Below are 17,388 nucleotides of genomic sequence, written 5' to 3'. Positions count from 1 at the left end.
AGTGGCTACACGGGGGAAGGGCTGTCTCTTCTGGGATCTGCACAGCCCTTTCATTTAGTTCTGTAGCTTTACATATGGGAACAATGTAACAAGTCTCAAAAACAACTGGCATACAGTAGATGGTGAAGATGTGTTTTTAAATCTAGGTTCATCAATCGATAGAAAAAGGAAAGTAAGTTGAGACTCAAATGAGCAAAGAGTCACTTTGACCTTAAGAAGGTGTGAGGCCGTTCGTCGGCTTTCCCGGTTGACAGTTGTGACAGCTGCAGAAATGTAAGTGACATGTATTGTTCGGAATGGCAGCATTCCAGGAATGCCACGTGAAGAGGGACAATAATAAAAAATACGAAACTTAAAGAGATGTTCGGAAGGAACAGGGGAAGGTGAGGGTAGCAAGGAAGACTGGTCTGAGCAGCCTTGCTTTGTGCCCCTGTAACGAACCACAGGAGAGCCACTGAAAACTGGGTCAAGAAGACGCTTGGACAAGCTGGTCGTATGTGCTGTTTTGCTTGATGATGTGTAGTTGGAACATTATCGATGGGACAAAAGTCATCTCTCGTTGTTAAACATGCAGATCTCACTTTGGGTGTAGAGTTTCAGTGGCCTTGCCTAAGATGCCAGTGACACTAGAGTTGATAAGGCTCCCAAGAGATAAGCAGACACACCACCAGAAAAGTTTGGGAATTTTTGGTGCTTGGGATTGAACACAACTTTGCATGTGCTAACCAGGTACTCTACTGCTGAGCTATACCTCCGAGTCACAAATTAAATTAAAAGGATATGTTTTGAGACAGTGCCTGATGGTGTAGTCCTGGCCAACCTTGAATTACTAATTCTTCTGCTTTAACTTCCTGAGTCCTGAGATTACAGATGTGTGTGAGCACACCTGACGGCAAACATTCCTAAAGAATTGACTTTCTATGTGGAAAGGCTGAAAACCCTTATATAGTGGTTGAGTCACAGTTTAAATAACAATAGAATGTATTAGGGGAAAGAATTTCCACTCCATTAAAAAAAGAAAAAAAACTACCCCTCTAAACAGCCTGAAATTTATCATAGCACTTCCTGTCATATTCACCTTGTTCCAGAAGTGCTAGACAACCCATTTAGATAATTTAAAATATCAGAAAAGCAAAGATGAAAGCATTGTTCAGGCAGAGGAAATGACTGTACAGAAAGACTATCCAAAACACTTCTGTAGACTGCAAGAGAGTCCAGTAATATGAGGATTAAGTTTCTATATACAAAAGTCCCTGCTCTCTTATATACACTTGACAACTCTTTTGAAAGTATAATGGAAAATATTCATTTCCCATTTTAGTAAAATAACTGTCTAAAAATAAAACTAACACATGGTATGTAAGAACTACTGAGGAGATCAGGGAGACTCTTCTGTGAAACGCTGAATAAGACTTCCATGATCGCATGCGCCTGCTCAAAGAAAGGGGTTGAGATGTTCTGAACTGATTAACAACTATCATAGGATCTCCAGGAAAAATACCACCAGCCCTGAGAGAAAGGGATACAAACTCACGTTTATACGGAACACAACTACAGAGATGAAGGTAACCTTAGAAAAAGAAGGGTGGTAAGGCAGGTGTGGCAATGCCAAATCATCACTGTGCTTAACAGAGTGATTATAACCATGGGGCATGGGCCTGAGGAGACGGCTCAGTTCCGTAGTTAAGAGCTCTCGTTCCTCTTCCCGAGGATCTTAGATCCGATTCCTGGCACCTACATAGAGGTTCACAACCGTTAGTGACTCCATTTCCAGGCGCTCTGAGGCCCCCTTCAGTCCTCTTTAAGCTCACGGCAAGTGAGTGATGCACGGACATGCATCCATGGAAAGTGTGTATAGGCTGAAAAATGTAAATAATCTAAAAAGAATAAAATTAAATAAAAAATACACAGGCTACCTGTGTTTAAAAGCAGTGGGAAAGAACAATGCACGATAGAGGAGAAATTCAAATCAACAAGGGGAAATTGGATTAGAAATGGGGGCAACTGATCATCTATCCACTGCATGCACTCTCCCCCAATCCCCCGCCCCGTGTGTGTGTGTGTCTAAATTTAAGATTAATGAAAGTTTTAACCAAAATTTCATGAAGAAAAAGTCATAAATGAAAAAACCTGTTACCCAGAAATGTTTAAATGCGTGCACACACTCACATCCTCCAATCTATGCGGCGGTGAAGAGAAATCGGAAGCACGATGGGCATCAGCACTCCCTCATGGATAGTGAGGTGTTTTAGGCCAACCTTTCTCCTACTCGGGCATACATTACAAGGGAAATGCAATGACATCCAGGTCTCCCTGTCTTACTGGACTCCCTAAGGTAATATTAGAGGGAGCTATACCAGCTGGGACCCAGACAAAGCCCTCAGATCAGCACTGGTAATGTCATTGTCCCTTCTCCATGATCAGGGCAGCATAGGACCCTGTTACCTAGATGCTTGGGAAAGCACAGCACACAGGAAGAGATGGTGTGCCAGGCCGAGCAATGGGTCTGCAACCACTGATCCAGCACAGACAGCTTCTGAGGAGTCACACAGTCCCTGACAGAACCTGTGCAGCCTGACAGGACTCCCCCTTCCCAGGTCACAGGCTCTCTCTGTTTGAGCAACTTCTGAGGATCAGCCCTCCCTCCACTCATATCCTACATGACCCAGCACTCAATGCTCAGAACAATTAAAGGTTTTCTTTAAAAAAAACCTTTCTCCCCCTGCCATTAAAAGTTTTCTTAACAAACAAACAAAAAACTTTTGATGTGTTATTTCTATGGATGTACCGCCAAAAGCAACGGAAAATGAGATTATCTTTTCCTCAAACATACCCTATTGGAGGTATGAAAAAGACTTACTCTGTGTCTTTCTGGAGAGAAGAAGACAACAGGTGATGAATAATATGTGTATAGCATAGATATGCACATAGAAGAATCCAAGTGCTTACATCCTGACAAGAATATTTGCATATGTTTAATAGACTAACAGAGAACTTGCTGAATTTACAAATCAGAGAATAGATGACCTCAATCCACTAAGCACAGGAAAAGATAAGCAAAGTAGTAAGATGCCTTTTTTTCCTACCTGTGTTGATAAGACCAAGAAGTTAATGACTCTGTATATTGATGAGGATGCAGGGACCAACCAACACTCCTGGACAAACACACTATGTAGAAATGTAAAATATCATAAACTATTTGGAAAACAATTTATCCATAACTACCAAAATTTCAAGTTATACACATCCTTGTGAAGAATTTCCTTACTCTGATGTAACCCATATTTTTATATGTGTTCAAAGGTACATGTCTGGAAACCACCTAAATATCCAACAATAACATATGTGTTAGTGAATTCTCAAACACTTACATATATTAAAGCAGAGTCATTGAAAAGGAGCCATTAAGGTTGGAGAGATGGCTGAGCAGGTGAAGGTACTTGCCACCAAGCCTGACTACATGAGTGTGATCCCTAGAACCCACGTCCCAGAAAGAGAGAAAGGACCTACGGTGGCAACTAGTCCTTTGACCACACCTGTGTGTACTCACACCCATGTATGTGCACACATGTGCAGAGAGAGAGAGACAGACAGAGAGAGAGAGAGAGAGAGAGAGAGAGAGAGAGAGAGAGAGAGAGATTGAGGTTGGCATGTTAGATCAGCATGGTATAAAATAGAAGAACATTTCTACATGTGTCATGCACCCCTGTGTGAGTTTAGAACATTCCTGGAAGGAAGGACCATTTCCCATAGATGAAAGTCTAATGCTAGACAAGGAGTCCCCTTCACCCATGCCCTGTTGAGTCTGAATTTGTTTATGTGGATAAGCATTATCTTTTCCAGGAACTAACTCAGCTTGGCAAGGTATGTAAAGATTTCTGGTTGTGAGGAGGGTAGCCAGATATCATGAGTCCCTGCAATAGCACAGAACCAATAGTGTCCACACTACCAATAATGTATAGCAACTACGAATGCCAGAGTGAAATCTAATGAAAACTCAGAGGGCATAAAAAGCTTTTTGTCCATTTGACATTGCTATAACTGAGTACAGGGACTGGGTATCTCTAAAGAACAATGTTGCAGGGGTTGGGAAGTCCTACAGCACAGTGCTGACGAATGATGAGGGCCTTCTTGCTGTATCCTTGCATGGTGGAGGGCATTAGAGGGGAGGTCTACCTACTGTGCTAGTTGACATTCGTCTTCTATTAAATCCACTGATGCTAATCTGAGGAGCCCACCTTCATGACCTCCTGCATTCCAGATCACATCTCAAAGATCTTCTCTCTGAATGTGTTACATGAAACTTTGGAGACTGTCTCAGTATGAGTTTTAAAGTGTGTGTGGGGGGGTGGGGGCATTCAAAGGGTAATATTGAAGCAGAAGAAGATAAACACCACCAAAGGAAGCAATCGGGTAAATCATATTTTTCAGGGTGGCTGGTTTCTTTTACATGTCAGTGTCATGGAGCGTTAATCTATAGTCAGTCCCATATACCTGTGAGGTTTTATACCCATGGATGCAAGCAGCCTCAGACTGACAATATTCAAGGGCCGGAGCAGGAATTGGCCCTGTGTGTAACGTGTGCAGCAATTCCATCATTAACAGTACAGTGTAATAGCTGTGGACATACGCTGTGCACTGTGCACTGTGAGAAGGAGATTTGAGGGCTATGGGGAGGAAATCTGCAGGTTATGTAAAGTCCTATGCCATCTCGTAAGAGGGAGTTGAACATCCCCACGACACAACCCCATAACGAGCACTGTGTGGACTCAGATGGGCACCTGCTTGGGAAATGATCCTGACCCAGGACAGGTTCCATGGGAACAACTGTGGGAAATGGAACACGAATAAGGAATCAAAATTATCTCTAGCAGCGCAGCAACATATTAACTTTCTGGAGAAAAAAAATTAAGATACGTACTAAATGTTAAAATATTCTTTATAATTTGCCTTAAGCACTTCAGCATACAAAGTGCCTTTTTCCAGGCAAGATTTCCACATATTCTGATTTGGTAGGAAGAAATCAACAGGGAGGTAATTGTTAACACCACCCCACCCCCAACACACACACTCACACAAGACTGATGATCAGTGAAACTAAGAAAAACTGGTTTGAGCCAGCTCTTTCCAGTTCTGCAGTAGGTATTTGCTGTCCTAGAGAGTTATCAAGAAGGGCAGATGGCCCTCTGATAAACCCTCCTGTGAGGAAAAGCGCAAATGCAAACCAGCAAATAGTTGGCAGAGAAAGGATCGAAGAACCAAAGGGACTCCGGGGGTGGAAGCCAGCTAGGGGTGAAGGTCAGCTGGAAAAACAATTCCTGCTTTGCCAGGGTCACAGCCGCCGTGGCCTGACACCTTCTGCAAAATCACAAGCCGCTCGTGTTAGGAAACCCGTTCTGGCTGGACAGCCAGGCTACCTTGAAGACGGGCACATAGCTCTGTTTAATCAATAATGAAAAAGGAGTTTTGGAAGAGCACACACGTCTGCCTGACCTTGGACTTTTTCTAGTACTTTAGGGAGGTCAGGGGATGCTGACCGCAGAATCCTGGCCGGCGCATTTCAGACCTGGCCTCTGTTATCTGCAGAGTGCAGAGTGATGGGTAGAGGAGCTTGTGACAAGTGATGGAGCAACACCATATTGTGTGGCTCAGTGACATCGAAGTTGAGGCTATTGTGTTAATCCCACTGGATGAGAATAACACCACCACCACAAAGTATGAGCCAAACTGGAATCAAGCTTGATTCTTAATAGGGTACACCCAAGAGCTGGCCAACAATTTCCTCCTATGTCAAGTTAAAGAGATTAGCCCTGAGTCCATTTCTTGGGCCCCTTTTAAGGAGTAAAATCACAAGTACTTGCAAAGCGGGTTTACAGAAGAGAGTCAATGGAGCCATAAGGAAGTACAGAAAAATCTCAAAAAACACATTTGCCATGCAATTAAGGAGGGGTGACTAGGGAGGGTGAGGGAGGCTAAGGGAGTGTCAGGGTGTTCTCAAAGGTCATGGTTTTGGGCAGATCAGCCTCCAGGAAACAGCCTTAAAAACAGTCACTCAGCTCTTCTAGTGACTGGAAACTCACTTTTAACAATATAGCACAATGGCTTCCACCTTCAAAATGGAGTCAGGCAGCGTCCTTAACTGCTAGCTGATGGGGTGGAGGGCATCAGGAGTGTCAGGCTGAACGAGTGGGATGGACCGGGGGAAGAAGGCCCAGGACGGAGTAGATGAGAAAGCATTTCGGTAGAGGAAAGAGTCGGGACTCAAGATGAGCAATTAAAAAAAACACAGACACCTCTAAAAATGCAACATTACTACTTAAAATATGATGTAAAATGTGGGGATTATTTTGTATGTTGGTGACTTTGTTTGGCTGGTTCTGTGCATGTGTGTGCCTGCACCTGCGTGTAGTATAAGCATATGTTCCTGTGGGTGTGTGGAAATGCTGTGTGTAAGGCAGGTCAATGTCTGACGTCTTCCTCTACTGGAAAATAAGGCCTCATCAGTCAAAATGGCTGGCCAACGAGTCCCAAGGATATATCTGCCTCCACACTTCACATACACACTGTCAGATCCCAATCTCTGTCTCTAGCACTAGAAAAAAAAAAAGACCTCCCTCCCTCCCTCCCTCCCTCCCTCTCTTCCTTTCTTTTTTCCTTCCTTCCTTCTTTCCTTCCTTCCCTCTCTTTCTTCTCCCTTTTCTTCTCTTCCTCTTCCTCCTTCTTCATTCTTCCTCCTCTTCCTCCTCCTCTTCTTCTTCCTTCTTAGTTCTGAGGATCAACCCCTGGGTCTTGTGCATTGCTACCTGGCCAAGCCCTGAGCTTTATAATGGAAGGATTTTGTTTAAGTTGTCTGTGGGGTTTAGGGGTAAGGGTGTGGTAGGGGCTGGTAGGAAGCATTACTTGGCTTTCCAAACAGTCCCTCTGAAAGTTCTGGCCCCTGTTAAACCTCACCAAAGGAAATGAAGGGGAAAGGCTATGCTCTGCATTGTGGGCTCAGTTTTCTGTCTTTAAAAAGAGCAAGAGAGGAGTTTGGCTGGTTTCACTGTGACCACTGGCTTCAAGCTTTACACCCAGAGGGGAGAGCATGAAGAATATAAATGAGGTTATCCAAGTGGCTAGGAATGTCTGCTATAGGGAGCTGAGGATTCCAAGAGGGTGCTCTGCGGGGAACAGACCACATCTGCCCCTTGGCTCTACCAGCTCCAGTCAGGTGCCTTGGACAAGGGCCCTAGCTTTGGCAAGCTGCTCATCTCTCATCCATAGGAATAAGAACTGCACCAACCCACATGGCCGGCCACAGGGAGGATTCCACAGTGTAAACCAGGATGGCTCCTTATTTATATAGGCACAGCTACTCATGACATCTTTGGGCTCTTAGAGACTCCACTGTGCCTTGTGAAGTACAGGATTGTTTTCAGATCTGAGCATAAGATTTTTTGAATGAATAAATGACTGGTTTTTGTTTATTTGTTGTTTTGTTTTTCCCTTTTGTTTGTTTGTTTTTCTGTTGTTGCTTAGAAAGTAAAGATTTATTTAGATCCTGGCTGCAAAGAGGACTTCTTGAGAAATACATCTATCCATCAATGTCCTCTGGTGCTAGCAACAGAACTCACTACAACAAGTTTAAGTCAGAATAAGTTTATTTGGAAGCACATAGCTGCTGCTGTCCCCATTTTAAACCCCGGTCATGAGTCTCCTCCTACAGACTGTCCTCCTCAGCTCCCGCCAGACCAGGTTCCTCCCATCTCATTTCATCCCACGGTTTGCTTCTCACTCGGTCTGAAATTCGTGCCTCTGGTTCCTAAGTCAAAGACCCAACACTTCCCAGATGTTAGGAAATCTGGGAAACTGTATTTGGGGCCTTAGGGAGGTCGCACTCCCAAAAATTGTCCCAAGACACAAAAATCTGACAGACAGACATCATGACCACATGGAGATTCAGAAATCAGATATTCAGGCTAAAGCCAGCTGTGTGACACATACCAGTAGTCCTAGCTCTTAGGAGGTAGAAGCCGGAGGATCAGAAATTCATCTATACAAGGAGTTAGAGCTAACCTGGGATACATGAAACCCTATCCCACATACTGAAAAAGTTCAAGCAGGAAATGGTGGTACATTTCTGTAATCTCAGCACACTGGAAGCTGAGTCAGGAAATTCACAAATATCAGGCCAGCTTGGGTTTCAGGTGAGATGAAGCTGTCTCAAGTCTTCCTTTCCAATTAACTAAAAATACCTCTGTGATATTATTGTATTAGCTTCTAATCATTTATGAGATATATCATATTTAATATATAGTTAAGGTTACAAGCTGAGATACAATTAGAGCTAATGGCTACAATTTAAAAAAAAAAAAGCCAGAAGAGAAATCCATTAAATTTCTCAGAATGTTAGAGACTACAGGATCTGATTTTTAAAAGAGTACTTACATTCAGTTATTGGACCTGCTCAATTTTTTTTCTAGATTTTCTTTCAGATTAAATTCCAAAATAGGTATACAGCATTTAAAAGTTCAGTGGGGCTCTTTTTGCTCGTTCAACTCCATTGACACAAATGTGAGAAAACAGAGGCTCAGAAAAAAGGTTTACTCAAGTTCAGTGCTGGAAGGCCCAGTCATTGATTGTTTTTCCCAGAATCCTTTTCCCAAGCCTCTACAACACAGCCATCAGACAGGATGTTTGGCTCAAATAGGCCCAAGCCCTACTGCCTTCAATATCTACCTAGAACGGTTACTTTGGCTTGCTATGTTCTGTTCCCTCAGACCTGACAAAGGAGTAAAATAAAACCAGTACCACAGAGACCATAATATAAAAACTTGCCTCTTCTTTCTGCATGTGTAGAAAAGCTCACAGGGCCAAACAGGAAGTCTGGCCTCCCACAATCCCCCCAGGAGCACCAGCTCAAGACATAAAGAGGCACACTGCCTCTTTGCTGCCCTGGGGACCAAAACAGTGATCACAATGAACCCTTGAGAGACACTCAGAGCATGCCCAGATCATGGCAGTTATTACTTTCAGCCACCAGGGTCCCAATGTCAAGGCCCAGCCTCCTCCCTAAACCCCACCTTGGCCCCACCCTGGGGGCCAAGATTTCCGACTGTAAGATGGAGGTTGGGGACACATAAGCATTCAGAACACAATGGAAGATAACTGGATTCCTAACCTACACAGAGACCTCTTACTCCGGGGTGAGTAAGACAGAGTAGATGGGTCAGCATGTCTCAGGGAGACCACTGGCCTGAGCTTTAAGGGATGAACAAGGAAGCCAGACAAGAGGCTGGTTCCACATGGAAGAAGTCCAATTTTGGCTTCTCTCCCAACATTGTAGAGCAATGATGTGAGCACAAGGCTTCTATTATAATCCAACTTTGGTGACATTTTAAAAGCAGAGTGGCATCTCTAGCTCTCTGTCACACCCTGAGGTATAAAGGCAGGCATGAGAAACTCAACACAGAAAGCAAGACTAGAGTCTTTGTCTTATATCAGAAGGAAATAATGCTGGCTAGGTAAAGCCTTCTAGATGGGTATTTAACTCCGCTGGAGCTTTTCCAGACCATAATGATCAGTGTTGGGGCAAAGAAAGAGGAAGAGAAAAGGATGTCCTCAAAGGAGAAAGAGGGAAGAAGTGGCCAGCCATGGAATAGATGCCCTTAAGCCTTGCTGAGTGAGAGACTATTCCTATGCTAGGCACGTCCTGCCAAATTTCATTTGAATCATTCAGCAAGTATTATTGACAGCCAGGCGTGGGCTGTATTTTCATCTAACAATTATTATCTGCTTATATCTAGAGAATGGTGCTATGGTACATTAATAACCAATAAATGGAAAATAAGCACAAAAGTAAATGTATTAGAAATCCCACACCCTGGGTTCTGTACATTAATATCTTGTTTAGTGGGTGAAACAGTTCTTCTCTCATCTGTATCTGGAAGCTTCCTTAAGTAGGTGCAAACAGAGATGAGAGAGAGAGAGACAGAGACAGAGACAGACAGAGAGAGACAGAGAGAGACAGAGAGAGCCCAAACCCAGACCCCAGAGCAGTTCCACTAGTATAAATATTCCCTCACAAACATGTATAAGAATGTTTAAGGTGGCCAGGCAGTGGTGGTGCACGCCTTTAATCCCAGCACTCAAGAGGCAGAGGCAGGCAGTTCTCTGTGAATTCAAGGCCAGCTGCTGCCCTAAAAGAGGGTTATCACAGGGAGATTATCACAGGGAAGGACACAACCCTCAATCTGGCTAAAAGGCAACATTATCATATGGACTGGGCCTAGTCCTGCTGCTGACTGACTCAGAGTAAGACTAGTAATCTCTCCTACTATGCTAATAGGTTTTTTGTATGAGAAAGAAAAAGGAGTGTGGCTTTTGATAAAGAGTGGGTGGCTGGAGATGGGGGGTGGGGTGGGGCAGAAAAGAGACAAGGACAGACAGGAGATAAGTAGCTAAGGGACTGCCCCAGTAACAGGCTAAGAGCCTTATTTTATACAGATGTCTTTATTATTGAACCCCAAGCAGTACCCCCCGAAAGCTCCCGCAATAGGTGTGTGCTTTTGTGCCTAGCCAACCTTCCTGTAGTTTTGGGGTTCAGCAGACAGTGGGCAATGACAATATTGGTTCTCAGGAATGTATTAACTACTTCATAACTTGGCAGGGGGTTGCATTCCTAGCAATAATCTTAAAGGTGACTCAGGTTACATACTGGTCTATCCCAGAGCAATTCTTTACCTAGACACAACTCTTATCCGGTCTCTTTTAAAACCCCTCCCAATTCCTCTTTAGATGCAGTAGACTAGGAAATAGAGATAAGAGAGTGGTGTGTGTATGTGTGTGTGTTTTGTGTACATGTGTGTGTATACAAGTGTGTGATAGCATCCACACCCAAGTGTAGCGTGTGTAACTACACACACATTAACACAATATACATATACACAGTCAGCACACAGAGTCAACACACACACACACAATTGGTTTCAAACTCCCCTATGGGGCTGAGAACAAGTCATGGGCTTTTCCCTGGGCTATGAGTCTCCAAATCAGGAACTACACATTCAGGCTGGTGGACTCATAGAATTCAGGTGCCAATCTTGTGAAATCTTGTGAGGTCTTTAGACTTCATTCCAACCTGCCCCTCCATCCCCAAAATAAAAAAAAAAAAAAGCAGATAATAGACTAAGGCAGAAAGTTTGAGTTCAGTAGATCGGAATTAGCCTGGGCAACATAGCTAAGAGGACTGCTGGGGGGGGGCATAGGGCAATAACAGAGAGAGAGAGAGAGAAAGAGAGAGAGAGAGAGAGAGAGGAAGGGAGGGGAGAGGAGGAGGAGGAAGAGGAGGAGGAAGAGGAGGAGGGAGGGAGGAAGAGAGAGAGACTGCATTGTGAAGTTAAAGCAGAAATTGACCTCTGCTCTCCACAAGCACAAGCATATGCACACACACACGCACACACACATGTACACACACACATGTATACACGCACACACACTCCTTCAGCAGAGGCTGAAAAACACACCAATCAGATGTATGTAGCACACTGGACATGGCATGCGTGGCACATAGGAAGGGGTGAATGCCCTACACAAAGGAATTACTGTTTCCTTTCTAATAAACACTGGCTTTGCCAAAAGAAACATGGACATTGGTTACACTTCTATGTTACCAGTTTGCAAAGAGCTCTACACAGGTGTCAAATGTTACTAGACCCGGTGTTAAAACACAAAGTGTTTAAACTATCTTCAATAGTTTAAAGCTCAGTGACTCATGTTTTATAATAATAAATGATCTGATGAACAGTTTTACATTTAATTGCTTTATTTAATCAGTCATTCACTTATTTCTCTAAGAGGTGTTTGAGGTCACATCCAGAGCTTCAGGCATGGAAGGCAAGCCCTGTACCACTGAGCTTCACTCAGCCTCAACTCCATCTCAAAGGAAATCCCAACTGAACAGGAGGAAGGCCCTGACCTTTCCCTTCTACATATTGATGAAAAAGTCATTAACATTGATGGGCAATATCGTCTATTTCCTCATTGGGGAACACAAAGAAGGAGGTCCCATTACCTCTAGTTCCATGCAAGATGTCTCAAATCCTGCCTCACAGGGCTTCATGTTTGTCAAGTGGGATTTAGTAAATGCTTCTGAGGTTCTGGGCAGATCAAAGCCAGAACAGTCATCACTCTTTTGAGGTTTTGAAACTCAGGGGCTAAATTTCCAGATCAAATCCTCCATTTTCCCTTGGGATTTATTTTTAACCCTGAACATTCTGCACTAGGTGAGGATGTCAGCCATATGACCTCCCTCTTGTCGTGGGGGCAGAGATCAAAGAACACAGGCATTCTCCCAAGACCTGCTTACTACACAGCATGCTGCAGTGGACTGAGTGCTTTGCGATCAGGGCAAAGGAATCGGAGATCTGCTGATTTTAAGAGTTTTTCCTATCTGCCTGTCTCGGGATGCCTGTCGGGGAGCCACTGCACAGCCCTGTGGAGAAATAAATAACACTCTGGGGGAGACACATCTGAGGCCTGGGCATAGCAGCACTCAGCAAGCTGTGGGCTTAGTATCCAACATGGAAATAACAAGGGGATGATGTTTCAGTAGACTAGTTTAGGGGTGGAAGAACAGGTAGGAGGCTGAGGAAAGAGAAAAATCTTTCAACAGCTGCCTCTAAATCACATGGGGAAGGTAGGAGTCAGTGAGCATTCAGAGAACAAAGAATCCCCACATTCAAATATGAATTTTAATGAACATGCTTATTCTGAAATAGGCATAGCCTTTACACAGAAAGAAGGCGGGCTGATCAGAGTAGTTACTTCCTGGGCTAGGAGAGATGGCTCGGCAGGAGAGAGCACCTCCTGCTTTTCCAGAGGACCTGACTTGGGTCCTCAGCAGTCTGCATCCAGATGCTAAGGCTCCAGGGCATCTGATATGTCATCAGTTCTTCATGGTCACCGGCACTTGGGTGCACACCTACATGCACATACACGTAACTCAAAGTCTTTCCTTTTGAAGATGGTTGTCTCCAGAGCAAGGACTTGAATTTGCAACAGCAGCTAGGACAATCTTTTTCTTTTAATTGCCATCTGTTTATATTATTTATTAAAACTTCATGATTTGTTTTCAATTTAAAGCTACTAGGTTTTAGTTGTCTGTGCATTGCCATTTTGCCTGTATATATGTCTGTGTGAGGGCATCAGATCCCCTGGAACTGGAGTTGCAGACAGCTGTGAGCTGCCATGTGGGTGCTGGGTATCAAACCCGAGTCCTCTGGAAGAACAGCCAGTGCTCTTAACCACTGAGCTATCTCTCCAGCCCAAAACTACTAGTTTAAAATCCCCACTGTTTTGCAGGATCTGAATGAGTGGATAAAGCCCTCTAGTGCCTGGACACCACAGTACACTGCACCAATACTGGCTATTACTGCTATAGCCAGCAAGGGCATTAACTAAACCATTACCTACTTAGCTTCTCCAGGACGTCAGTGTTGGAAGACATGGACGCTGCCAAGGATGACATTAATGTACTATTAGTGTACCTCACTCTTCCTGACTCCTGACAATGTATAGGGTTGTAGGATGGGGGAGTAAAATACTGTCCATCATCTGAATTAATTTCAATATACCTTTTCTCTTTTTTTCCCCGTTTTTAAGTTTTTACATATTTATCAGAGGGAAATGGACTTTAAAAAAAAAAACTTTCTCATTGTATATCATTCATACATCACTTTAAATGTTTATCAATGCGTTATCTGCTACTGTAATTTCTTCTGCATGTGTGAAATTGAGATCATTGGTCCACGTGGTAAATATCCTCCTATGCTTATTTGGATAAAAGGTTCTGAGTCCCCACTCTCTTTAAGTACTTACTAATATGTTGGACAGTTTTTGTAAGTGATATTTCTAGTGTTTGTAATCACCATGTTATAGTTTTTTAAATATTTAGGGAACTATCATAAATCATCTAAAGGTTAAATACAGTAACCTTTTTAAATCAACAGATCGCTGCGCTCCACTGCACTCGAGGCTGTTTCCGGTTTCACTCAGGTTTGCTTTGCTTTTGATTTCATGTGGAGATTGAAAGTCTCCGGAGGTCTTTTCCATTTTGCCATTTACTCTTTAGAGTCTGTGCTTGTCAAATGGTGCAGTATTCCTACGAGAAGCCACGGTTACCAGAGACGGCAAAGCCTGCCTGTAAGGTCACTGAGAACAAGCCCACTACTTGAGGATTGGCACGGAACGCTTCTGCAAAGGCCAAGTTTGTGTAACTTCTGCCAGGTGTAGGTCATGCAGTTTACACTTTGTTCGAAGTTCTTGCGGGGCATCACATCTTCATGCAATGATCTTGTACCTTCGCCTTTGTCAAATATTTGGGCACTGAGTGGAATTCTTAGGGGCCTGGTCTGGTAGCTTAAGTGGGTCATGAGTACCTGACCCAGGATCAAGGTCAGAGGCCTGCTACTGGCCAAAGGGCAGTGTGCAGACGAGCAAGCAGCGACCTCAGTACTTTTTTTCTTCTTATCTTACTTCGCGTTTCCACCCATCTAGGAGACCAATCTGGACATCTCCTCCCGCAGGGCAGCTTCCCAGCTAGCCCCTGGCCTGATTCAAAGGCTGGTGGGCGTGTTCCCTGCCCGAGGGCATGTGTTGGACCTGGCCAAGGCTGGGGAATCCTAGCTGCTGTATAAAGAGACCAGCAGCGGCCCAGCAGCACAGACCTTGCTGAGGACAGCTCCCTCCAGTCCGCGGCTGTGATCAGCGCCACTCACTGTACTGGAAAGATGGCACCGGTTACCGGCAAGAAGGCCAAAAGGGTGAGTATGCAAGGGTATGGCGCTCTCAGTATACCATCAGCTGGGCACCTCCAATGTCAGCGAGCGCAGAGGGGTGCTTGGAGCCTGGCTGTGGCCCAGCATCCTCCTAGTTGGCAGCCTTAGGTCAGAGGGGACACCCAGAACTTTTGTCTGACCCGGGGCTTCTACGTAGTGCATTCTTTATGATCTCTGGCTCTCCTGCACTCCTGACTACACTTTGGACCATGTCGTACCCTGAATCTGTGAGGTAATTGCCTTCTGGACACAAGGCACCCTCATAGCCACTTCGGATGTCAGAGCGCCCGCTTCAGCCCATCAGACTCAACCCTTTCTGGTGCAGCACCCTAAAGACCAGAGAAATATCCCAGAGAAGCTGCTCACGGATCCAGGAGGGCAATTTCGCACAGGGGGAGGTGGTCCTGGCTGGTGGCTTGCCGGGTGTCGGTGCAGGATGGGCAGGCAGTTGCAGAGCCCGCCTGACTGCTTGACGGTTCCAGGCTGATGCCACCTCTCGGCCAGCACCACGCTAGCGCCACCAGGAGGACAGGACTGTGGGGAGTGATGTAGGTTTTATCTGCAGTTCCAAGGACCACAGAAAAATGCCTCACACGAGCCCCAAAAGTACAATTTCAGAAACGAAAAGTAGAATAATTCTAAGACACTGAGGAAAGGCTGCTCAAAGAATTCTAAAAAACAAAATGCCTACTGGACCCAGGAGCTCAGATCAAATCTGACCTTATTCTGTGTTAAGGAATGGAGGGATGGACCCGGAAGAGGTAATATACTTGGCTCTGATATCAAGCCCAGCCACACAAGACCCCAGGGGGTGGCTGGAAGACTGAGGGAGCTGGCTGACTATAACCCTCAGTACTCTCCTGCTGGGAAGCCACCTGGGTGTGCCCAGTTTGTAAAGGGACAAATACCAATTCAAAACGATATCCGTGAGGAAGAAAGCTAATCCTGTTAAAATGTAAACACCTTCCCCCAGAGGTAGACTGCTTGTGTGTGGTGTGAGAAGGGTATGTGATTCAAGTAAGGTTTGAATTACTGCCAGTCAATAGATTTACTAAATAATACCCTTTGCAAACTGCAAAGATGGCTCATCCTACACACACACACACACACACACACACACACACACCTGTTTGGTCCCAGTTGTAAAACTATAGATTCTAATCCACTTCCCAAACTCAAGGTTACAAATGTCACCAGCCTCTCTACTAGGGTCTGATGGGGCATGGATGAAATCCCAGCCCTCAGGAGAAAGGCAAGAGGATCAGAGTTCAAGACCAGCCCAGGCGTTACAGTGCTACACTGTGTGAAAACACAGTACAGTGGGGAGAGGGACAAGATGGGGGGATCTTTAGAGAATTATCAAGAACTGAGTGGCGTAGGAGCGTTTCTGTTTCTAAGTAAATGTTAAAAACAGGGCAAGAATATGCATTTAAAAGATATGACAAGGACTCTTATTCATTACGAAAGAAATGAATAAAATACAAACAGCATTTACAACATTTTGATAAACATTCTTCTAGTTGTCCTAGCAGATATACACTTTAAAAGAATAAGCTGATGTTTTAATAATTTACACACACACACACACACACACACACACACACACAAAACCTAAGCCTTCACAGCACATCTCACTGTTTAATTCATAAACAAAAACTTCTGCGGTCTAGGGAATTAAAAACGAGTAGAATCTAAGTGTGTGCTGACATAATCTCTCCACAACACGATTGGCCTGATGAGGAAATCACCCCAATTTCCAAAGATCAGATTCCTGACTATACTGTGGGCTAAAGTGCTGTGTACTAAAACTTGAAATCATGTTCAATGAGATTTGTTAACTGCTACCATGTCACTAGTTATTTCCACTGGAAGTGAGTCATAGCTTATTTATGGGACCATTGTTTGTGTGATATATATTTATATTATATATGATATATAGCTATATATCATTATCACATGCATATGTTTGTTAATTTATATATATATATATGCATACACATATATGCTTAATTTTAAATGTAGTCATGATATATATTTGGATTTCAAAATTCACATGAGCAATTCTATATCTTTATAGTTGTTTATTAACTCACAGACTTCCAGGCTTGGCAGCAGAGAGCAATCCCTCATGGGATTTGTAGTTCCAAGGTGAAGATGTCGATGGGTTCTCTCTGAGCACTAGCAGTCATAACGGGGTGGGGTGGGGCTGTGAAGGAGGAGAGTTAAGATGAAGGAGGCTCTACAGAGATACAGGGGAGTTTTATTGCCAAAGCCTGTGGTCCCTCATGCTGTTTATGTGGCCTGTGTTCTCTTCTAAAGCTAGTCTGGCTACTAAATGGGAGGTCGAAAGCGTGAATATTCCAGTGTATCCCCCAGAATTATTCACTCTCTTTTTCAGAGCTGTCTTGCCCTCCCCCACCTCTATTTGAAATCAAATCTAAAATCCACTTAAGGATGAGAGAGTCATTAGGACCTTGAATGAATTATGTAGAGACTCTGGGCTTTAATTTCCCGTTTCTAAAATCAGAGAGAGAGAGAGAGAGAGAGAGAGAGAGAGAGAGAGAGAGAGAGA

The 17,388-nt window shown here is 44.1% G+C and overlaps 1 protein-coding gene across 1 annotated transcript in view; it reads left to right on the top strand.

Annotated features, from left to right (window-relative positions):
* Positions 1-14,512: 14,512 nt before the first annotated feature.
* Positions 14,513-17,388, top strand: part of Bhmt (betaine--homocysteine S-methyltransferase) — a 20,437-nt gene continuing 17,561 nt past the window's right edge. Inside the window, exon 1 of the mRNA XM_028760128.1 lies at positions 14,513-14,801. Within this exon, the coding sequence (XP_028615961.1) occupies positions 14,769-14,801 (33 nt within the window). The 5' untranslated portion in view covers positions 14,513-14,768. The remainder of the gene's footprint in view (positions 14,802-17,388) is intronic.

Source organism: Grammomys surdaster, unplaced genomic scaffold (assembly GCF_004785775.1).
Source record: "Grammomys surdaster isolate TR1022 unplaced genomic scaffold, NIH_TR_1.0 126391, whole genome shotgun sequence".
In the NCBI taxonomy this organism is placed as follows: Eukaryota; Metazoa; Chordata; class Mammalia; order Rodentia; family Muridae; genus Grammomys; species Grammomys surdaster.
The sequence above is the reverse complement of the archived record's forward strand: the minus strand, read 5'-3'. Positions and strand labels throughout refer to the sequence as shown.